The 18,712-nt window shown below is 42.4% G+C and overlaps 1 protein-coding gene across 1 annotated transcript; it reads left to right on the top strand.

Annotated features, from left to right (window-relative positions):
* The first annotated feature begins 1,217 nt into the window (after positions 1-1,217).
* Positions 1,218-18,226, top strand: si:dkeyp-97a10.3. Its single transcript, XM_036127822.1, has 9 exons — positions 1,218-1,323; positions 1,533-1,587; positions 7,749-8,108; positions 9,168-9,434; positions 11,125-11,412; positions 11,723-11,836; positions 11,933-11,994; positions 12,137-14,014; positions 15,450-18,226. Exons 2-9 carry the CDS (start codon positions 1,551-1,553, stop codon positions 15,477-15,479), a joined length of 3,036 nt encoding a protein of 1,011 aa, XP_035983715.1. The 5' UTR covers positions 1,218-1,323; positions 1,533-1,550; the 3' UTR covers positions 15,480-18,226.
* Positions 18,227-18,712: the final 486 nt, after the last annotated feature.

Raw genomic sequence — 18,712 nt, 5'->3', positions numbered from 1 at the left:
CCGGTAAATTACAGGTGTAGTGCCCCTAGTGGCTAAACCTTACATGGTGCTGCTTTAACTCCAAAACTGGACAAAACTAAACCTGCAACACTAGGGGAGAGCTCTGTATCTTTTTCAGATCAGACACCTCGTAGCAGCATGATGAAAAACAGACTCAGATGTACGCTAACTCTGCAGCAGCAACAGAGGGGTGAATACTCTTGTCAAGTCATACAAAGTAATAAAGAGAAGCTTCTTCCAAACTGTAATTTAACATTATTTATTGATAACCATGAGGTGTCCATCCATGATATTAATTTCTCTAACCTTTGATTTAGCTTTTCAGCAGCAGCACCCAGGTTTTCCTAACACAATGGACAAGAGGGCAACTAGAGTACATCTGAAGATTAATATCTGGACTCACACTAGGAAGATCAATCATCAATAAACTACAAATCACTGAGGCCTCACATCATTCCAAGTTGAATTCCTGTTGAAAAGCCTGTTTTTATTGGAAGAAAGTTTCATACTCAATTATAAAAGAGACTCAACAGATTGGATTGTTGACTGAATGGTCTGGAAACAGGCGCTCAGACGAAATTAAAATTGTGAAAACATGCAATTTAGAAACAACACTTCCTGTCAGATTGGTTCTTGTCTTAAACCCGTGAAGCCTAATTTAAAGCATTTCAAAAATCATTTTAATGCAGCTTCAAATTCTATTGAAAATCCAAAATCCCCTGACAGTTCTGTTCTGTTACCTGGAGAAGAAAGTTTTTTTTCTCAATTAATAAAAACAAATACACTTTGCTTGTGTCATATCTATTGCTGAGCACGAGGCACGCAGCCACTCAGATTCTTATAGCTTGAATTTAGCTTATTGAAACAGCAGTACAGTTTCCAGAAATTGTTGCATCCTTAGTTGGCGTACATCTGAAGGATAATAACACACACATGGCCCTTGATGCCATGACCAAAGTTTTGATAAACATTAAGAAATCGTAGCACCAGTGAAAAAGTTTCATATTGTGTTGAATATGTTGAAATAAAATGGAAAATAAATGTACTGACCTGACGCCGAGGAACACTGTTTTGACAACAAATAAAATTAGCGCACATTCTAAAAAAAAAAAAAAAAAAAAAAAAAAAAATGTATTTTCATTGAAGTACTGTTTTTACTGTCACTTTCAGTTACGTACGCGTGCGCGGGCCCTTTAAGAGAAAGGTGTGACATAGCCGTGACAGGTGAAGCAGACACAGGAAGTGGTCAGACGAATAAGAAAACAATACGCGAGAAGCCGTATTAGCGCAAAAACAACATGAGGGAAGGAGGGAAGCCTTTTGGTAAGAATTACACAATTAATTCTAGGCTACGGCTGAATTTTAAAAAGAGTTATGTTTTGTTCAGATGAAAGCTAGGCGGAATATAATGTGATTAGATATTCCTAACTGCGTTGTTTGATAAATTGACTGCTAAACCTAAAAACTAAAAACAAAACAAAAAACAACAACCTGTGCATTTAAGGTGATTTTTTTATTTTCCATTACCGCAGACTGGCCTGACTGACAACATGGAACACTGGCTCTCCATCAGTCTGTCTCTGACAGGTAAAACCCTTTTCTGTAACAGTTTCTTCTCTTCTTCCGGTAGTTAATCCACTCTCGTCTCTGAGCAGTATCGGTAGAGTTTTTACTGTGACAAACAAAAAAGAAAAGAAAGTGAACAAGTGAGGGTAGGACCGCTAAAAATATTCCAGGTACGTAAATAAAACAATTGCGCTTCGAGTTCCCAAACCTGCGCGGCTGCATTCTTGTCTGTGAGCCAACCAACCAGCCACTGTCTGCCTGGTGCTTTGGGGGATCCACCGCTGGTAGCAAAATCCATGTTACAAACATCTTAACACCACTTTACATAAGAACTGTGACAAATATAGGATGTATGTAGCCTAAATGCATATTTAGACACTGTAACTATAGCTCTACTTGCATGTAATTGGTAAGTTGCTAAGGTGAATTAGTCATAGTTCACAGGAGGACATATAGGTTAGTTTAGTTCTCATAAGAACTAAACGAGCTATTTGGTTCTCAAATTTACGCCACCCTTTACAATTATAGGTACCCATAGAATTAATCTGTAAAACGCCTTAGTGTAAGTTAATGTTTTAATTCAGTAGCCTATATAATTACTCTGGAAAGTTTTGGAAAAAAATCAAACCTTCTTTCTAAGTTATGTTTATTCAGTGAGGGGAAATTTTACAATAGGGTAGTAAGGAATAAATGTTGGTGGTAAAATCATAATCTTTGTAGTACCCTGGCTCAATGGCTTTTTTATACAGGAAAAATGTATAGACACTGTAAACATAAATTACAAAATAAAAGTAATTGTCACATCTGTTGTTTCATTAAATGTTTCAGGCTTTTATATTTTCTGGAGGCATACGCTAAGGCTGGAGGATATAGAAAACAAGCATAACGATAAAATAGAAATCATATTGATTGATATTAATAATTATCAACAGATTCAAAACATGTATTTTAAGTGCAGCCCTGGCCATTTTATGCTGTTGCTTAACAACCTATTTTTAGATAAAGAACTCACAAACACTGAATTCAAACTCAACCCTTTATTCAAGCAACTTTTTTCCAAAACTGCAAGTTTTTATAAAAGACAAAAGAACGCATGCTCTCTGAACTCTTTAAAGGGGGCGGAGCTTGGTGACTGAGCGTTCCTGGGTTTGTGATTGGTTGGGAGGATGTAAGGACTGTAGTATTAACCTATATTGGTATAAGGAAGGAAAACTGTTATTCTATTGAACTTTTTACTGACCCTTTTTTCTTTCATCGTTATACGTGTATCGATCGATATATATCGTTATTGAATTATCGTCCAGCCCTAGCATACACATGTTTAAATAATAACAGTGTGTACGTTCTTATAGTTTTTGTCGTCCATGTGACTTTGTGCTGGTCTCTAATTGGTCACGTAAAGATTCTCCTCAGGGCACAGCCATTTGTGCCTGTGGACCAGTCAGTACATTCTTTTTCATCCAATCTGATTAATTCATAATTCCTTTCAATCAAAGTCACACGCCTGGCAGTTTAGACGAGCAGGTGCAAACTGTCGCTGAAACATATGAAGAGTCAGACACCAACCATGATAAAATGGGACAGGGTGGAGCACCAAAAGAAAATTATGTCAAGTATTTACAAAGTAATAATTACGAGTTTTAGCTGGAGGAACAAAAACAGAAGAAGGAATCTGGACCAGACTAAAAAAAAAATCCAGCTGCAGGCAAGTAACCGTGCCTGGATTAATGTTCATACTGTTATGTAACTGCCTTTAGCCAATGAGACGCACTTTGTTTTCTCCCATGTTTTTTTTTTTTTACAAGGTCGGAGCACACCTGGAGAGGGACCTTTAACCAGTTCTTCTTTATGATCACTCTAGATCAGGGCTCTCTTAGAATCTATTCTTTTCAGCTCACCTTATAGGTTTGCTGTAGGTCTGATACTTTATGTTTGGGATAGTAGACATGTTTCCATTTTACCCAGAGAACATGTTAGTATGTAGATCAGGGGTCTCATACTCCAGTTCTCGAGAGCTACTGCCCTGCAAGTTTTAAATTGATTTCTGCTCCAACACATCTGAATAAAATGGCTGAATTATCTTTTGGCCCATCCACATGTTCTGCTGCAGCCATTCATCTGATTCAGGAGTGTTGGAACCGGGAGGTTTCTGAACATTTTGGGACAGGGGCATCAGGAAACTTTAGGTGTAGATTGTGTCTGATAGTGGTTATGGACTCATGGTGACCCAAAGAGGTCACACTTTGCAGCGGGTAAAGAGGGAATAAAAGTGCTGCTGCGTGCCAGAGTTGTTTTTAGCGCTATGAAGTTAGAGGGATTCCAGCTGTGAAACTCTTCCAAATATTTAATCTTGTGAAAATTGTAAATTCGAATTAATCGATTCAATCGATTTATCACCCTGCCCTTGTTTCACCCATGATTAGGTCCAACACTGTAAATCAATCTGAAATATCTGGCTGTTTTAGGCACTGAACCATGTCTCTTTTTAAATAAAAATAAAAATATATATATTTTTAGAAATGTGTTACATTAATAAGTTTATGGAAGAGTTGGAAGTAACTGTTAGGAGGAACATTAACACATTGCCACTATCGTTTTTCACTAAAAATAGTAGTAATATGTTTTAACTGCACTAAGCTTCATGTTTGTGAGCCTAAGAAAAATAAATTCACGGTATCAGCTTATATCAATTTTTGAGTGTTTTTTGCTGCTGCAGCGAGACGAGCAAAGGGATTTATCTCCAGGAATGTAAATTATATTTTAATTTGTTCATTAGCTAAGGGCTGTTGTTCATGCATGACAGATAATAATTGAAGTAATAATTAGCAACATTTCCAAATTATTAAATACACATTTGGCTGCTGTGTAAAGATCCTACAAAACAGCCATCCAAGCAGAAACGCTTACAAAATCGATTTTTTTTCTTCTTCTTCTTTCCTCTAAATCTCTGCTGTGCCTCTCATACGCGGTTTTCTGTACGAATCAGAGATATAAAACACAAAAACAATTGTTCAAGTGGAAGAGATCGATGGTCAGGATGAAATTTGATTCTCTTTGGATCAACACTGAAAAACCTAAAAGCTCAGCAAAAATAGTTTATTGCTGTGATATAAACCCAGTTTTGCTGTCAAAACCTGGCTTTCAATCTGAGGGTTACTTTTTTTGAATAAAAAAATTAATTAAAGTACTTTATAGTTATTTTCACCCGACTCTTTAATCAGTCTTTTGGCGTTTTGTTAAAAGATTTCCAGCTGCACATTAAAGCAACAGCGAAGCGTTGCGTCAAACATGGGTGTTTCTTGCATGACTCATTCGTCTTTGAAAGGTCAACAAAAGGCAAAAGCGTCTCACCCTTTGGTTTAGAACTGCCAACTCAAGTAATACCGGAATAGAAACCAAATAGAATAGAAATCTAAACGCTGTGACGTTCTTTGATTTCTCCAAGTCAGTTCTTTATAAAGCCGCCTTTTACTGTAATTATAGCTGAAAGGCTGTTCAATGTGGGTTACGTCTCTACCAGCTTTGTGCATCACGCCACTGAAAATAGCTCAAGCTCAGACAGACTGGATGGAGAAGTGTAAAAGTGTAAAAAGCACTTTTCAACTGTCTTGCCACAGATTTTAACACCGCCTGGTTTTTGGCTGTGTGTTTCGTCTCATTGTCCAACCAGAAGGCGAATCTCTGGCTGAGCCCCCAGGCTTTTGAAACCTCCAACGGTTTATTTTTTTTCTACCATTTATTAGTATTTAGCTCAAACCTCCCCCTCCTCGCTGGAGGAAAGCGTTCCCACAGCATGATGGAGAAACCACCATGTTTCATGCAGATTGAAGACGTACAAAACAAAATGTATACCACTCTATTCAGACTTTTGTTAGTAATCCATTTTGAAAGCTGTGTTCTCTTCCTTCTGCTATAAAACCATGTAGTAGTTTGTGTTTATCTATCCCTTGAACTCTCTGTAGAATACATAAAGATTTGTGGGAATATTAATATTTTAGCAAGGCACAAACTGTATGGTCACACCAGGGGAGTGTGCTCTTCTCTAGGATTCTCACCTATGTGTGAATATTCAAACCATGAGTTAGTGCTGAAGCTCCTTTCAGGCTCTAGGAGACCCCCCCCCCCCTCCCCTCTGTCACGATTCCCATGCAGACAAAGTTTGCTCCGTCTGTGTCTGATATCAACCGCGCTGCAAGTTGTTTTCAAACTCTGGCAGAATTCTTGGTCTTATTTTTTTGCATCGATTCCTCCGTTGGCTGTGGCTGAATAGGTTGTGTTCACCCTGAATTCGTCTTTGTACGTTTACTTTGAGCTGCAAAAACTGCAGAGTCGTGTCCAAAAATAAGACCGGACACGTCATCGCGCATTGGACCAAAACCCTTTGACAGTGCACTCATTGCACTCGAGCCTTTTAACCTCCAGTATTGTTCCTGAAGTGCTCCATCGAGCCACATGAAGGAAGTGCAACCAAATGGGTGGCGATGTTGTGTTCAGGGTGATGCGCAGTGTTACTGCTTCTTCACTCGTAGCATGTTTCATGTAGGTCAGAACATTTAATTTTTTTTCTCATCTTCTTCCACATGTCGGCTGCGTGCCTCACAGGGTTTGGTGCGAACTGCAGTTTCAAAAAGTCTGTGGTTGTAACACGACTTCTTCTTTTTCGTCTTCTTTCTGTGGCTAAATAAGAGATCGATGGGTTGTGAACACTTTGACATGTGACTGGCTGCCTGTCAAAAAATGATTATTGAGAACCATCTCCCTATCCACATATTTTGCTGTCAAGGAAGACAAAAAATATATATCTTAGTTATCCCACGCTAAATATAAAAACAGAAAATAGCTGCTTAGCTGGGAATCATCTGCAATCCAAAACAAACAAGATGCCGCACTTGTCTAAAACTTTTAGAGCCCAAACTTTGAATCATCATCAGATTGAAAAGATACAATTAAGTGATATTAGTGATGAAAAAATACCTTTTTCCAAGGTAATTAACTCAAAGTTATTTAAGGCACGGTCTAATTACGTTTATTTGAAATGGGTAAGCAACAAAATTCCTGTTAATACATGAAAACATATTTAGTTATTATTTTTTTTGTAACATGCATATATTGTGGCATTGATTTTTCAGAATAGAAACATCCTTTATTTTCCCACAGTGGGGAAATTCAGGCGTACCAGCAGCGAACTGAAACGCAACTGGACCATGCAGATATACATGAGGGTGAAAAACACAAAAACAAGAATTAGAGATCTTACAGGAAGGGCAAGTTCACAATGCATGAAAAAAAAACTGGTACAGTTAATAAAAATCGCTTAATCAGAACAGAGAAATGTGCTCCTAAGTAGGGTGATGGCATTTTAACGTCTAACACAGGTCAACAAGCTGTTAATTAGTAAGGCTAGCTGTGTCACAGCCGCCCTGAAGTTGCTACTGTAGTTTTCAGACAGTGTTGCTTAGTAAGAGTAAAGTATGGCATCACTTTAGTTTTCTCATGAGAGGTCCTTTGTGTTTGGAAACATCTTGTTTTTCTTGAGAGGAAATATTTTGGTCGCCTTTTTTTTGCCAGCTAACCTGAAGTGAGCAGCTCAGGGTGGGGGAAGGGCAGTGCTGCATTAGGCCTCAAACAGCCAGGAAAAAATAACTTAGCTAAGAAGAACTGAAAATATGACAAAAAATGGCTGTACAAGGACTGAAGCTCATCTCGCCACCATGCAAAAGTTCCAAAGATTGTAAAGACGGTGAAGAAACCTCCGAAATTTGCTGTTGGGGAGCTGTAGCATTTTATTTTCAGTGGAAGATTATGCAACTATACTAAAAGTTACATTTATTTAAAAACATGAAGGGAGGAATTGTCGCTTTCATCCCATCAACAGTCCTTTTAAATAAAAATGTAAATAGCTTCATGTGTAATTTCATAATGTATGCAAATGGATAGGTTGGGTGTTATATTGTGTATTATTTTAAATGCTGAGTAACTTTCAGTTACATTATCTGTAGAGAATGTGGTGCTACAGCAATACTTTTGATGCAGCACCCCCTGGTGGCGTATTTTTAATTGACCCAAACCAAGATTGATTTCCACCTTTCGTGTACCTTGTGTATCAGTTGCTAACTAACATGCTGTTACATCTTAAAATTTTCATCTGGCCTATGTATGTCTCTTTTTTTTCCCCCTTTTAGTTCTCCTCTCTGCCAAAGTCCTGGCACAGACTCCGGTGCAGTTCAACTTTCAGACCAATCCGGTGCTGGTCCAAACAGGCAGCGAGATTCAGTTTATAGTGGAGATTGCCTCACCGGTTTTCTTAATGTCATGGTCGTACAGAACTGGAGGAACTGAACAAAGTCTGGGTGCGTGGACCACGACTGGCCCTAGTTCCAACGCTGGGCCTCAGTTCCAAGGCAGACTCACATTCAGTGCCAACCAGCTGCGAATCGGAGGCGCTCAGCTCCGGGATGCAGGGACCTATATCGTCAGTGTGGTGCCCATCACTTCCACGAACCTAGGAGAAAACTCCAAAACGGTGGAACTGAAGGTGTTTGGTAAGAAATAACAAAGTGCATCTGAACAGACATACGGGAGTCGGGGCGGTGTATGTGAGAAACGGTAAACGTGAGGAGATGTATGAAGGAGTAAAGAGAGGAGACGGAGGCTTTGGGGGTGGGGGGTGGGGGGGGTGGTTGTGAATTAATCTGGGAGGTATAATGAAATTAGTGACCCATAGACAGCAAGGTAAGAGTAATGAAAAAGGAGGAGGGGATGAAGTGAGTAGCTACAGGCTTTATGCCAATTAAAACCCATTTGATATGCAGAACTCATGCTCTTAGATGTCTGATATCACCTAAAAGCAGTGCTGCATGTAGAGACAGTAGATATGTATTAGCATTCATTTATATTCAGCGCTGAAATGGAGCCCGTACAGCTGAGTGTCTCTTTATTTCCAGCCCACAGAGGAAGGATGACGCACAGTCTCGCGCATCCCCCCCCCCCCCTCCCAGCAATACTAGGACGGACGGGTGACCGAGTTATCTGAAGCGCGGGTCTGTTGTCGCTGAAAGGTCACGTTTTTTTTTTCCAAACCGGTCCTTGAGCAGGGCTTCGGACACCCTCCTCACTCAGCTCGGTGCTCTTTTTAGAATCAGAGGCTGCTTAAATCCTGAAATATGAAATGCTCCTGCTGAGTCACACTTAGGCGAGTGCTCGGAGAAAGTAATTAGGGCTGTTTAGTAGAGGCTCTAATGTTTTTGTTTGTTTGCTGTTGCCGCCACGGTTCCTTTACTCTCAGTGCTCCGTCCTCCATCCCTACGCCCCCTCTTCTCCCCGTCCAATTATTTAACTTAGGCAGTCTGCCAGGAGGCATCTTGGCTACCACCCGCATCGTCTGCCCTCTTATTCACCATCTGTGCCGCTATCTGAGCGCTGTCCCTTCTCGGCCCTCTCTCGCTTTGATTACAACAAATTATCCTCAGCAGAAACGGCAAACTGCTCTCTATTGTTCCACAGCTCCAACTTCTGAAGTGCGCTCTCAGGCTTTTTTTTTTTACTGTTCCGCTTTTGTTGAGCTCTTTAGGTAAAAATGTTTGTGTGTTTTTTCTCTGCAGACCCGGTAGTCGGGGTGGTTCTGTCTGTTCCCTCGGTGGCGGTGGAGGAGAAAAACGTGTCTCTGAGTTGCACGTGGACCGGCGGGACGGAGGTTAGCGCCCGGTGGGCCAAAGACGGCGCGGCGATCACGCCCGATTCCAGGATCACCATCTCCGGCGGCTCTTTAGTAATCAGCCCAGCCAGTCGGGATGATGCCGGGGAGTACACATGCACCGCCAGCAACGATGTCAGCGCCCAGACTTCCACACAGAGCCTCACTGTCTACTGTGAGTTTACACTGACCAAGACAAGAGGCGGCTAATCTGCTGTGACCACGGCAAATGACAGCGGCTTATCTCCCCATCCACATTGCTCTGCACGCCGCGCGCTGAATAACACCCGGATTGCATAAGACATGCTCCCAAAAGCTCACAGTGTCGCTTCTGGCTTTGTCTTGAATATATCATTAATTCTGATTCTTATAGCAGAATCTCACGCTGCTGTTCTTATGCACTGCGTCATTGTCATTTTAAATAAAGAAAACGGTCCCTTTAACTAAAAGTAAAAAAAAAGGGTTTGGAAGTAAAATAAAAAAAAAAGTTAGTCTTTATTTTTCCCTTAGTGCAGAAAAGTCCTTGAGCAGAATTGGTTGCAGAGAGAATATGTGATTTAACCGATGACTGGACCTTTTGCTTTCCTGCTGTCTGATTATAGCTTATAAATCATAAAGTGCAGCTAATGATAGTTTGCAACCACTTTTTTTTGTTTTTTTAGGTAATTGTTCAGGCTATAATTTAGAGGCAAAATTGTGAAAAATGGCTTTTACCCAGTTGGTGACACCTTATAAAATGGCATGTTTTTTTTTTCCAGGCTAACAATGATTTACAGTGTGGGTCACATTTTCAATTTTTTGGTAATTCAAAGTCACATTCTTTTTTTTCCTTCTTTTTTTTTTTACTGTGTTATGATGAGACTTGCACCCTTTTGTGATTTCAAGGTTAGAAAGCACCTCTGACATCATGATAACCCTCATGTCATCTTTGGAAAGATGCTGCATGTTTTAGCACGGAGGTTTTCTACATTTTCCTTTTTCCAGAAATGTGGAAACTCGGCACATATTGGTTTTCATATTTCTTAAAGTTTAATTTGCTGAGTTCCGAAAAGGCAGTTTTAATCCTGGAATATGTGGTTTCATCAGCAAGCTCCCAGTCTTAGTGGAAATTGGCTCATCTACTACTCGCTTTAATAATAATCTTTGTATAAAACAGTTTTACTGAGTGGATAGGTCTGATTTTTGTATAGTATCGTGACGTACTGTACTCCTACTGTCCAACTGTTGCCTCATGGCTAACATTACCTCTGCATTGTGGTATCCTCTACATCTTTGGGGCCACTGAAGGAAATGATGTGGATGCCTTAAGAAAGACCTACAACACCTATTTTTTTTGCTTTGAAATTTTGGAGAGTTGCCCGCGGACTGATAATAAAAAAATAAACCTTTTTAAAAATGAATCTGAGGCATGTCAGATGATGGGAAAACTTGACAAGAACACTGAAGAACGCTGATCTTACACACAAAATCTGATTTTTATTTAATTTTATTTTTTCAAGATTTCGCAGCACCAGAAAACCGAATAGTGTCTTCTCTTCCCTGGCTCCTTTCCTTTAGTCGTCGTGCAGGATTTGAAATTTGAAAAATATTCCCTGACTGCCTCTTAGACTCCACAGCAAATGCAATGTTTAAATTCTGAAACAAAACACCAAGCGCCTGCCTCTCATTAGCAGAGCAAGATCAAAGAGGGTTAACCGCAGTGATTAATACTAATGAGGTAACTAACGGCCTAAACCTACACAGTAATTCCCCTTTTAGCAGGACGTGTAATTTGTCAATCTGTGCTGCTTTTCTATATGTTATGCAACTTTGAAATGATGATTTTTTGTTTGGTGATGAATGCCCTCTGATCATAACCAAACCAGATGGACCCGACACCCCCATCCTGACTGTCGATGCTCCAAAAGAGTGCGTCGGAGGAGGGGACGTGAAGGTGGGACAGACGGTGCGTCTCACCTGTACGTCCGTCTCCCTTCCCCCTGCCGTTTTCACGTGGCAGAGAGACGGACAGAGCATCTCGTCTGGTGCACCGAACAGCGGGCAGCTCAGCCTCCAGACCTTCTCGACCAATGAGAGCGGCCGGCTGGCGTGCACGGCAACCAACAGCATCACCAGGGGCACGTCCATGCAGGCTTACGACCTGGCCATTGTGGGTGAGTTATGGTGAACGGTAGGCTCTGTGTGACCGATGATGATCACGGTTGGTTTTAGAATTTGCTGCTGAATCAGTCTTCGCGACAGGGAAGGGATAGAAAGCATCCCCGATGATCGATCTGGTGAGATTGTGGTCAAAGTCACCGAGTGACTCAGCCCTCCGCTTCTGCTTCCTTCCTGTATTTACGTCCCCATCCTTTTGTTCTCTCCTTTCTCCCCCCCCCCCATCCTCTCTCTTGTCTGTCTGAGCTCCAGAGTCATTTACCTTTATTAATTCACCCCCCGTGACTCTCTCCTCTCGGTTTTCAGATGTTTGTTTTGACGGAGGGGAAGTTGCAGGGATCGTGATCGGCGCTTTCCTCGGCCTCCTGATCCTCGTGCTCCTCATTTTGCTGCTCGTCGTTCTCGTGCGAAGGAGGCGAGGTGAGTCTGTCGTTAAGTGGGCGTTGTGTGATCTCTTCCTGTTTGTTACATCAGGAGTATAATTCCCCCTGAGATGACACGTTTATGTTGTCGCAGCACGGGGACGACAAAGAGATGTTGTGTTTGTTCAGAAGACGGATCCAATTCAAAGACCCCTTGTAAGCCACCGTAACGTTTGCACATGATTCATTATTGATTTTGTCTTTATGTTATGATGCTGCCGAGGACCCATTCACAAATGGACCCCATCTTTCTTTTGCTCTCTCTTCCATGCCCTCGTTTATCACCCGCTCACTTCAGCCTCCAGATCCTCAAACTAATGGCGTGAGGAATTTGGACCAAGGTCTCCAGCCTCCGCTCCATCAGACGAACAGGCAGGCAAGCCAACCTGAGCGCTTAATCACCAACAACCTTGAAAGCCGGGCTATCCCACTGGCAGTGCCTCTGAACAGGCTGCGTGACTTTGACATGCAGCAAAATAATGGCCGCACCCACACCAACTCCCTCCCACGAAACGCCGCTCGAACCGTGCCTTCGTACCCGGACAACGGCTTCGACAACCCGGCTTTCGTGCGCGGGGATTCTCAGCGTGCCAACATGCCTCCAAACACGCGACAGCAGCAAAATCCAAACGTTCTGATTCAGACCATGCCCGGCCAGGGTGGCAACCAACCTGCAGCGGTTCAAGTCAGCCTAAATGCGCTACCAAACTCTAATAACCCGAACAATAACCGTCAAATGCCCACTATTAACGTGAACCTCAACTCATATCCCGCCAACGAGCAACAGGCTGTGCAAGAACGCTCTTTCCCTCCCAATAATCAAGCCTTTAATGATGTCAGGCAATCAAACCCTGCGACGCAAAGCAGACGGTCCGACCCAAATAACCACAGGCTAAATGGCCACGGCAACCCGAATTTTGAAGGTGAACCGGGGCTTATTCCAACTGGATACACGCATTTTAACAATAATATCACATCTCAGCGAAATGAAAACACACAGACTCATCAGCAGGACCTGGAGCCAAACAGGAGACCAGACAGAGAGTCAAGACAACGGGAGTCGACGGCAGGATCCAGAGACAGCCCACAGAGACAGATTCCCTGGGATCATCTCAGGGGAACGCCAGCGTACCCCAGTGGGAACCCTCAAATAGCACAAACACAACCCGAATCTGCTTTGGATTCAGATTATAGCGCAGAGTACACCATCCGTCCTCCCATAGGGCGGCCATTAAACAGATCGGCTCCTCAGAGCCAGGCGGTTACCCGGCGCAGAACTCCGCCGAGACACGATCCGCCCTCAGATGATAGTCGGACACAGACCTATCCTGCTGACGATCGTCATCCCCGTGCTACCAATGTTCCACTCCCCGAGCGCTCACACCACACACAGAGAACCCCCCAAGCGGACAGAGAAAGTGCTCAGCGGCACATCAGAGGTAGCCAGACTGCCCTCAGGCAGGAAACGACTCACAGCAATAACCCCCAGGCGTTGCCTCTTGTGAGCCAGCAGGCCTCTGTAGGCCGCGCTGTCGTGTCACAAGGACCCGCAACACAACAAGGACTGACTATACCGCAGGGCACGGATACAAGAGCTTTGGCTGATCCAAATCACCTTCAGCAGCCCCACGCGGCACAGCGAAACATTTCTGCACCAGCCCAAACCCGGCCAGACCAGAGCGCGCACACACAGCCTGTCATGCACGGTGCCGTCCAGCCTCGTCAGGGGGGCGCCAATCCAGTCCCAGTGCCTCATGCCCAGCCTAATCCCGGTAACCTTACCCAGGCTGCACTAAAAGCCCACACTGAGAAGGCTCAAGTGTTTAAGGACCGGAGGCAGCAAACGCAGGCCGCCCTGATTCACTCTGGCACAGCACAGACTCGAGCTCCCGCTGCAGGGGGTCAGCAGCCTCCTCCTGCTCCTCCTCCTATCCCCCTGGCACAGTTTCAAACCCTCCCCAGGACACGCACCCAACACAAATCCCCAACGAGGGTTCCACAGCCCCTCAGACAGAACGCGGCAGCAGCTCAGCGGCCGCACGGCGCACCCCGCCACACCGCCGCGGCGCCCCACAACCATCACCACCATCCTGGGCACGCGCAGGCAGGTGCACACAGGCACGGTCACGCGCACCCTCGCGGCCATGGGCACCCTGCCCACGCCGCTGCACGGCAGGTGAGTGTACATAAGGCGGCAGATGCCATATGGTTAATGATGCAGTTATTTTCTCCAGCATGTGGCCCTCTCCCAGACGTGCAGCTATAGCAAATGCTTGCTGTGTCTACGTGTTATTAGCTTATTATTACCGACAGTTTATGCTTTTTTTCTCTGTTCTGTTCATTTCCAATATATATGAAAACACCCTTTTTAGCTTGCAGTGCTTTGCAAAAGTATAACTTTGCTACATGTGAATTTTGTCACTTTCTAGCCACAAATGTCAGTGTATTTTATCAGTTTTTTTGTTTTTGGTGATCAACACAAAGTAGACATAATTTCAAACTGTGAGCAGAAACTCATTTTAGCAGCATCTGCATGAGGGAGCAACAATTTACTTGCCACAGATTTTCAAAAGAATTTAGGTCTGGACTTTGACAAGATCCTCATAACATAAATATTCTTTTGATCCCATTACATCTCTGGCTGTATGGTTTTTGTGAACCTGAACCTGTATACCCCAGTCTCATCCCATGAAGCTTCTAACAACTTTTGTTGTTGTTTTTACCCTCCAGGATTGTGTTGTATTCATTAATATTTCTTTTCTGACCAGCTTATCTGTCTCTGCAAAAGAAAGCCATTCCCACAGCATGATGCTGCCACTACCTTATTTATGGTGGGATTGATGTGATTATGTAGATATGTAGGGCATGATGTAAAGTTTTGCTCTTATCTGACCAGAGCACTTTATTTCATGTTTGCCAGTTCCCCTACAAGGTTTGTAGGCTATATTTCAATAGATTTATTTCAGGCTTATTTCTATAAAGGTCAGATTATTATTTTTTTGTCACCTAAGATGCAGTTCCTCTGGTGTACCATACACATGTTGGCTGTTTCTATAATTAATGCCCTTCTTGCTTGGCCTGACAGTTTTTGGTGGCGGCCATATTTGGGTGGGTTCCTTGCCATCAGGATGCTATCTGCCTATTTATGCTTTCAGGCAAACCTCAGAAAACCTTCACAGATCAACTGTATTTAGATATAGTTTCCATCACACACATGTTAACTGTGTATAGGGGATTTCTTGAGGTGTTTGGTGCCATTTGGATTTTATTTATAGGTATAAGACTGAAGAGGTGAAATAAATGTTTACCTAGACTCACTTTGCAGAATGTTAGCTGTAAAATTAAACAATTTTTATCTCCCTTTCACATCACATTCAATAACTACTCCAAAAATATGCAGAAGATTTGGTTGTAATGTGAATAATTGTACAATACAAGAGGTGAGAATACCTTTTGCAAGGCACTGCATGTCTTTCACTCTCATCTTGATACTAAACGAAAACGTCTTTACTCCTTTTGTGCTTGTGAGAGTAGTTTACAGAAGTAGCTGTGTGACTGCCGCCTTCTCTGCATGACATGTTGCCAATGAGGGCCTTGTTGTGTCTTTCCAGCAACAAGCCCACAGAGGAAGACCAAGATGATGACAGATGTCAGCAGACTAGGCTCTACAACTGTCCCGCGTGCGCTGTCATAAACAAACAGCTGACAGACGTGATCTAATGTTCTGCCAAGCAGGACCGACGCCTCGGATTCTGCCTTCCAAAAAAGGCTGTCATTCTCTGCACGCTGGTGCAAAATTCTGTTTTCCTGCAAAAAGGGATGTGAACACGTCACCCGCGGGGATAAGTTTTCAGCGCGGTTGAGGATTTTACTAACTTAAACGATTTGAATGTTATTCTTACTAAAAAGCTGCACTGTAAGGATGCCCTCCCCCCCGATCCTCAGACCTCTGCATCATACTGTTTTTCACTCCCAGCTTACCGGTCTGCTCAAAAAAACAAAAAAAAAAGTCTAATGATCAGTGGCTCCTGACCATGTTCACATCACGCCATCCATTCATCAACAGAACCAAACAACACTCCTGTGATAAATTGCACAAGAAGCACTCGCATGAATATCTGTGAGCACCTTGAGCCAGCAGTGGGAAATGGAAAACGGGAGCCGGGCACAAGATGGACTCTGCTGCTGGGAGTGGTGACAGTTATGAAAGCAGAAATTAGCAGCAGGGGTGGTCTTGACTCGCACTGAGCTATTTATTTTGTGCCTTCTGCTAGCGGATGCATCGTCTGACACTTCTCAATTAAGAGGATTCGCCTCACTGGCGCTCGGAAATAACGCTCAGCTTCACAAGGAGGGGGATCCCGTGAACGGATGGGCGCTTATTAATTAAATGCTTTTATGTGACTTAAATGGCTCGGAAAATAATCACACTCAAGCATGAATGAGGTCAGCACAAAGACGTAAACTGTCGTGCTTTTTCTGCTGAAAAAGCAGAGTAACTATTTTACTGGGTCGGAGACATATATATTTTTTTACTGTTTACGTATTTATTATTCATAATGGTTATATTTTCTACGCTGAAGGGTGTACTTGTGGATTTATGATTTAGAAGAGACCGATTTTACTTATAAAGTAGATCGCATTGTGTATTTCTCTCACTGGGTACAATTAATTGATTCAAAATATGGGTATAAACAGAGGGAAAAAACCATATTATGCTGTAAACAGTGCTGACTGTATATCATTCCCCTGTTAAAAATGGGTGCCTAGCAGAATCACTATTCACTGCTGTGTGGATGGGGTGTCTATTTGAAGCTACAGTTCCAGCTTGACTGCAGAAAGTGCCTAAAAGTTTAGTTTGAGTGTTTAATGAAGTGGGTTCTTCTGAGAAGTCATGAGCAGTCAGTATTTTACCTTCTGCAGACAGCTGTCTGAAATGCCCCACTTTGAAGAGATGGGTCTCAGTCACATGAGACTCAAACTAATCTCAGCAGACTAAACTAAAAAAAAAAGGATCTTAAAACACCGCATCACAATCATTTTATAGCTGTGATGGTGAAAGTTTATGTTTACTTTCTTCACTGTTGAGTTTTGATTGACATGCCCAATCAGATCCAAGCTATGGGCTCAGAGGCCGAATTAAGGCAATTATAAATAATGTGTTTCAGAGCACCTGACAATGTGTCACTGCCAAAACCAGCTGTTGAGCTGTTTGTGATTTTATATGAACTGCACCCCTAGGAAGCTGTGTGGCTGCACAGATTTGTTCGTGGCTTGCAAAACTCTAGCAATGATGCATCATTAGAGAGTAGCTGAAACCCTAGCTCTTCAATATTTTGACATTCAATGCAAGGCACTGAGTTTATGAGCTTTGAGAACAAGTTTTTCCTCAAATTTTATTCCACGTATAATTAACAGCTGAATCAACAACAATTTATACCAAAAAAAAAAGTGTAAACATGTTAGTGCACCTAACAAAAATCTTCAGCAAATCGGTCACCATCCAGAAAAAAAAGTGGCATAATAAGGACCACTGGTGAGTGCGTTAAGAGGAACATGCACGATACTAATGTAGACCAGCCCAAAATACTGATGAAATGTAATATTCTGTTACTGCACTAAAGATCTACAGAGTACAAAAACACATGATTTAATGGGTTATAGGGCTGGAACTGTGTTCTGGTAAATGCACTTTCTGAAATACCTTGGATCTGTTTTAGGGCCAAAAATAGTAAAAAAGAAAAAGAAAAAAAGAATTACTGCAGCAACCCTTTTTTTAATTTACTTTCACATCACATGGTCTTATAACGCATATGTCAAACAGAACATTGTGGCCAGCAATAATAAACAGGTGGGACAGTTTTTTAATTGGGGTTTAATTAAGATGACTAGCTCTACGTGGCTGAACTCTCTGTGAGCGTTATTTTCTGTTAAAACTGAAGGCAATCAGAGAGCTGTCCAGTTCAGGTAATATAGTGGCTGCTCATAAGTACTGCATGTAACCCTATTAAAAAAAAAAAGATCTGACATCAGATTTCCTTTAAAAGTTTATCTCAACTGGAACAGATTTACAGATAATAAAAAAAAAAGCATTAGCCAAGTGTTTTTATTTTTTATTTTTACTGGACCTGCCAAAGATCGAGGGGAAAAATGTGCCCGTATGACCTTTGATATCTTAATTTTAAGATATCAAAGGTCTTGCTGCAGCTCAATTTGCACTTATTTACTGCCTTTTTAATGTCTGATTATCTTCATAAATAATCCTTATAGCCAGCCCGTGCAGTTGCGGGATGCCACAGGTGCCTTATTTTTGTTTGTACAGAGTGTTTGTACATTGCTTGGGGTTTTCGAGATGTTACGTGTTTTAATAAAGATTTTTGTTACTGGTGTCACCGCGTAGGCACAATGGATTTGTAGGAATTACTATCATCACAGTCGAGTGTCTCTCATCTGCTCTACTCACGGGAGTATTTGCAATTCAAAAAAGATTTTATTTAGCTCTTTCCAAAGGGAATACAGCGTGCCAGCCATGATACGTTTTTTTTTTTTTTTTTTACTTTTTCATTTTCAGCAATAAAAAAAATCTCAAACATGCAGACAAGTCAGTCCACAAACCAGCTATTTATTCTGAAGCGCCTCTGAATCACAGAGCTGTCTGCAGCCGGAGTGTATTTCTGCTCGCTCTGTGTGCGCAGGGTGATAATTATTCATGGTGCTTGTGTACATGGAGCGCTCGTTGTTCAGATGGATCTGCCTCCTTCGTCTTGTCGTGGAGGTGCAGAGCGTGCGCTTGAATCACGGCTTCATCCGTCTCCCAATCCCCTGCTCCCACTTTTACGTCACCTCTGATGAAAAGTCCTGCTGCTCACTATCG

This window comes from Fundulus heteroclitus, chromosome 3 (genome assembly GCF_011125445.2).
Source record: "Fundulus heteroclitus isolate FHET01 chromosome 3, MU-UCD_Fhet_4.1, whole genome shotgun sequence".
Lineage (NCBI taxonomy): Eukaryota > Metazoa > Chordata > Actinopteri > Cyprinodontiformes > Fundulidae > Fundulus > Fundulus heteroclitus.
The sequence above is the reverse complement of the archived record's forward strand: the minus strand, read 5'-3'. Positions and strand labels throughout refer to the sequence as shown.